We start from the raw sequence: 4,811 nt of genomic DNA, 5'->3' as shown, positions 1-4,811 counted from the left end.
TTTTTTTGCCTTAAGGCAGAGTTTGAAACTCAATTTATACCTTGCGAATCCGAACTTACGCCTTGCGATTTTTTTTTTAATTTTTGATTGAGCTAGGGTTCGAAGGCGAAACCAAGGGGCTTTTAGCGAAGGACAAAAATTAAAGGTCACCAATTTGAGGGCCAAAAATTAAAGACCAGTCTTTTTGAAGGGCATTTCGCGCAAAAAATCCATTACAGTATTACTTTATTTTGAGTGAGTGGGTTTGGAGGCAGGATGGTCAACATGCCTATGCGCTTCTATGCCATTAAATTCAACTCTGAGGGGCATCTTTGGAATTTGATAGTTTGTTTGTTTTAGGCCTGCTGTACTCAATAGTATTAGGTGTGTACTTTTTCTTATTTGGACGAAAATACCGGATCATTTTAATTTGTTTGTCCGTATCCTCTTTAAAGAATTGTAGTCAGGTACATCTCCCAAAAAATGTGGGTCCCAGAATTTTCGTCTTCCACGGTAACTTCCAAAAACTGAGTATTGTGGCCTCTAAGCAATACTGTAGATTCCTATTTATTTTTAGTTTAAAGAATTATTGCACACTATTATGGTATCCACTTTCTCATACCAATTCACTGATTTATTATATTTTACACATGATATCTTTATAATTACGGGGGAAGTCTATACAAATTCAACATTTTAAAACCTAAACGCAACTATTTATTACATTTTAGTCGATCAATTTTTGTTTTGGGAAGGAAAGAGTTTTGTATAAGCTGACATCAGAAGATGTAACACAAGTTATCCATAAATTTCTAAAAATAAAGATGAAATATCCAATAAAACCGTTAGAAAAACAACGCAATAAGAGAAAGTGGATACTTTGATCTACCAACAAAAAGATCTATGCTCATGTGATATTCCGTCCATTTGAAAATAAGTGGTGCTTTTAGCATGATTACATCATTTACAAAATTACTCAATCCTAAAAGTAAGATTTATTTTTACTTACCCTTAAATATCTTGAAAAAGATGTAGCTCTTTAGTTTTAAATGATTGTAAAATTGGAAGAACATCATTCATGCCTTTTTGATAATGTGAAGTACACACTTATTTTGAAATGAAGACAATATCATTGGGCCGTGCTATCCCATCCGGTAGAAATAAATGTTGCTCATTCGCAGAAAGAACTTTTATTTCCTCATTGAACTTTAACAGTAATCCATAACATAATCAAAATCTCCTTCAAAAGAAAAAAACAGAGGCATGAATGGGCGAAGGCGACGATTCATCGCAGCAACTTCATCAATGGGCGATTTCCGTATTAAGTTCTCACGAATCGTATCTCATCACCAACAACTCAAACTCGCTTTCAATCAACTCGATAATCACATCCGTACTGGCTTGCAAGAAGTACGTAACAACATTCATTCCTCAAACTTTGATTTTAGAAATTATTGAGAGTTATTGTGTATTTGACGATTTTAATTTTGAAGGCTGCAGATGTGTTTGAATCCTTAGCGAATCCGTTGATGAAGCTTGTGGGATTGAAGACTCTTGAAATGGCTGAAGAAGGAAAATATACTACTGTTGTGATTGATTACCCTACTCATTTTCATGCCAATGTACTCTTCTATTCAACTCTTTAGCTAGTGTTTGGTTATGGATTTTGGATCACATTTCAAAATTTATCTTCAAATATCTGTTTGGCCATGAAATTTGATCACATTTCAAAATTTATCTTCAAATATTTGTTTCACCATGAAATTTGATCACATTTTGAAAATTTATCTTCAAATTATTTTAAAGTTTCAAAAACTGGCTCATACAAGTTTTTATTGAAATTTGAAACTTCAAACTTTGAGTTTTTGAAGTTGTGATTTTGGAACTTGAAGTTGTGTTTGAACATGCATTTTACTTGGAAAAAAAATGAAGTTTTGTGAGTTGGAAGTGAGATTTATCCCAAAAACTGGTATGGAACTTGAGAATAAATTTTCAAAACCTGATTAAATTTCATGGCCAAACAGATATTTGAAGATAAATTTTCAAAATTTGATCAACAATCTACGGCCAAACTCTCGTTTCTCCATGTGATTAATCAACATCTGAACTTCTGTTTGAGCGTGTCGATGATCGTGAAGATATTAAACTCCTATTGCATATTTTGTTGCTCAATTCTGTGTTTTACTTTCCAGAAAGCGTGAATAAAAACAGTTATGGTTTCGGTGACAGGGCTGCAAGAGAAACGAGAATAGAGCTGAAACGATGGTGAGAAAGGAGGCTAGTGAAATTGAGGTAATACGTAACGAGTTTGAGTTTGAGTTTGTGTATGCATTAGTAATTTCAGATTTCCGTTTCATTTTACACGACTCGACGCTCAAGATGTTAGTTTAATTTGTGCACAAGTATTACCTTATTCGTAGTGGTTGAAAACAAATCCGATAGAGAAACTATCTGAGTCTAAAATTTGAATAGTTAAATGAACTTAAAGTTTTGAAACTTGTGAGAGTTGCTATAATTTCATATATTTTGTAATGTTCCAAAACAGAAAGAGTGTAGTATAATTGGAATAGTAGGAGTATGTGTAGATGATGTATATTTCTATCCGTAACTGAACTGTGAGACTAATTGGAGAGACAATGCTTTCCAGAAGTTAATCTCGACACCTATAAGTATATCAAGCAAGTAAATGGACACTATTTCTTTCGAATGACAAAAGCACGAAATCTGAAAGTGATTGAAGCAATATCTATGCTCCATTCAAATCTGAAACTCTACCTCTTACTCATGCTGCCTTTGTGTATCCCAATATTTTTATTTTGGTGGTAGAGGCAACGTTAATCATTGTTCAACATTGAGCTCTAAACTGAATTTATTGGTATGGTAATTGGCTATATACACAAATTATGCAGAGGAAGAGTACTTCAAGATGTTGCCTAATATACTACTTGTATGACTTAATGAACTGTTGGGATTGGCTGACTCTTCAAAAGATTCCCATGAATTTCCACATAAATTGTTTGATTGTAGATGTGAATTTGGTTTCTCAATCTGCAAATGTAGGAAGAAGGCTATATGAATAGAGCCAAAACAGTTGGCAAAGAGCTAATTCAGAAACAAGAGATGCAGCTAAGGCAGTTGATCCATCTGCTTAGACAAGTTGAATCCCAAGTAAATACAAGCCAAACCAACATTCTTCAGACCCTTAGTGACCATCAAACTTCCATACATAGTGTTTTCAAGAAAGCTGTTGCATATGTTTCTGCCATTCACCAAATAGGCGAAAATAATGGCACTTCTTTGATCACAATTCAACTTTTGAAACACATATTTCGTCTTGTTATTACTACACTGAGCTCGGTAGAGTGTGGAGTGGACAACCTAGTGGATGAGCTAGCTACAAGAATGTGTAGGCCAATGGTCAACTATGTCAAGGGTCTTAAGCTCGAAGTCACATCAGGAAGATGTCATCGCCTACTGAACATAGTGGAAGAGATGGGAAGAGCAATGAGAACAGGGAGGACAGAGTTGGAGGAAGCAAGGAAGAAGGTAAGACTAGCAGAACATAATAGACGTGAGGTGCTGTACAAGCTGAAGGAATCAGAAGATTTGACAAGGAAATATCAGGGATTCCTCCTGAAAGCCAAGAATGGATCAAAGGAACAATTTGAGCAAGAGAAGGTATTATTTATACTTGATTAGTTTACTGCAAATTCACTTAATGTTAACCATTTCTTTAGTCTGAAGAGAAAATCTTCTTCACTATGGGTGGTCAAGGATGCACTGTCTCTAAGAGCCTTACTATTTAATAAAATAAATCTAGCTCCCATACTACATATGCTGAGAAATCCAGTGACTCTCCCTGTATGTATTTGAGCTTCTTATGCCAAAACCTTTTGAACTCATTATATTTCTTGTTATGATCTTCAGTTCTTCATTGAAGGAATTTAAAATTGTTATGTTTCCAGAATTAACGAATTCAATGATTGTTTGGACTGCGGAATACATGCTTGTGAGAATGTACATATGCTTATAAGGAAAATAGTGAATGAAACATCTTACTATGGATGGAATTTATCACAGACAATAGTCATCCACTCACATATGCTTTTCAGTTTTCTCAATCCTTGTGCTTGTACATTGTGCTACCCTAGCACTTCTTATTTCCCTATCCTTCCTATATTCTATAGTATTATAACTTCGTTTGAGATCCAATTGTTTATTTGTATTTCAACTATCGAAATGGAAATTGCTTGTAAAGTGGTTTGTTTAGGAGCTGCATTTGGGAAATACCTCTCTGCTCACTTGCTAAACCTTTTAGTGCTACTGACTATGCTATTGTTTGTAAATTTTTGTCTTATCGTAAAGCTTGCAGTGAAGGACCAGGATCATGCTAAAGAGGACAACCTGTTGTGGGATCTACTAAAGAAGAAGAGAAAATTAGGCATGGGAAATGGCAGCAGTAAACCGTGTGGCCTTCCACTGAGCCATTTGAAAGAGCTAGGTCCACAAACCCCATGTTTGGGCCCTCCTCTTCACCTACGTACAGTTCAAATGGGCATCGTTTGCTACCCATGATACCCCTGGGTACCTCGCCTTCAGTGACATATCCCCAACACATACCTCAGAAGAAGATCAAATCCGAATTTCATACTTAAAATTTTAGCATATGGAAAGCAGGACACTTGCTAATAGGGGACTTGGAGCAGTTCGCCTATTGCTTGCTTTAGGTAACTATACTTCGATTACCTTTTAACTTTTACTTGCAAGGTGCTTCAGTGGTTTGCCATGAGTTCTGTTATTCCACCATGTTGACAGTGTATAAAGTAAACTTT

The 4,811-nt window shown here is 35.4% G+C and overlaps 1 protein-coding gene across 1 annotated transcript; it reads left to right on the top strand.

The window, feature by feature from the left end:
* Window positions 1–1,209: 1,209 nt before the first annotated feature.
* Window positions 1,210–4,266, top strand: LOC132624726 (uncharacterized). Its single transcript, XM_060339458.1, has 4 exons — window positions 1,210–1,389; window positions 1,473–1,601; window positions 2,209–2,271; window positions 3,040–4,266. The coding sequence occupies exons 1-4, from the start codon at window positions 1,243–1,245 to the stop codon at window positions 3,676–3,678; spliced, it is 978 nt and encodes a 325-aa protein (XP_060195441.1). The 5' UTR covers window positions 1,210–1,242; the 3' UTR covers window positions 3,679–4,266.
* The last annotated feature ends 545 nt before the right edge of the window (window positions 4,267–4,811 follow it).

Source organism: Lycium barbarum, chromosome 12 (assembly GCF_019175385.1).
Source record: "Lycium barbarum isolate Lr01 chromosome 12, ASM1917538v2, whole genome shotgun sequence".
Classification (NCBI taxonomy): domain Eukaryota; kingdom Viridiplantae; phylum Streptophyta; class Magnoliopsida; order Solanales; family Solanaceae; genus Lycium; species Lycium barbarum.
Note: the sequence above shows the minus strand (reverse complement) of the source record. Positions and strands in the feature narration are given on the sequence as shown.

Bases quoted from the DNA above. Each gene is read 5' to 3' on its own strand.
- LOC132624726 (XM_060339458.1), top strand. From the start codon at position 1,243: ATGAATGGGCGAAGGCGACGATTCATCGCAGCAACTTCATCAATGGGC. The intron at 1,602-2,208 runs GTACTCTTCTAT...TTTCGGTGACAG, and splicing joins CTACTCATTTTCATGCCAAT to GGCTGCAAGAGAAACGAGAA. The intron at 2,272-3,039 runs GTAATACGTAAC...CTGCAAATGTAG, and splicing joins AGGAGGCTAGTGAAATTGAG to GAAGAAGGCTATATGAATAG.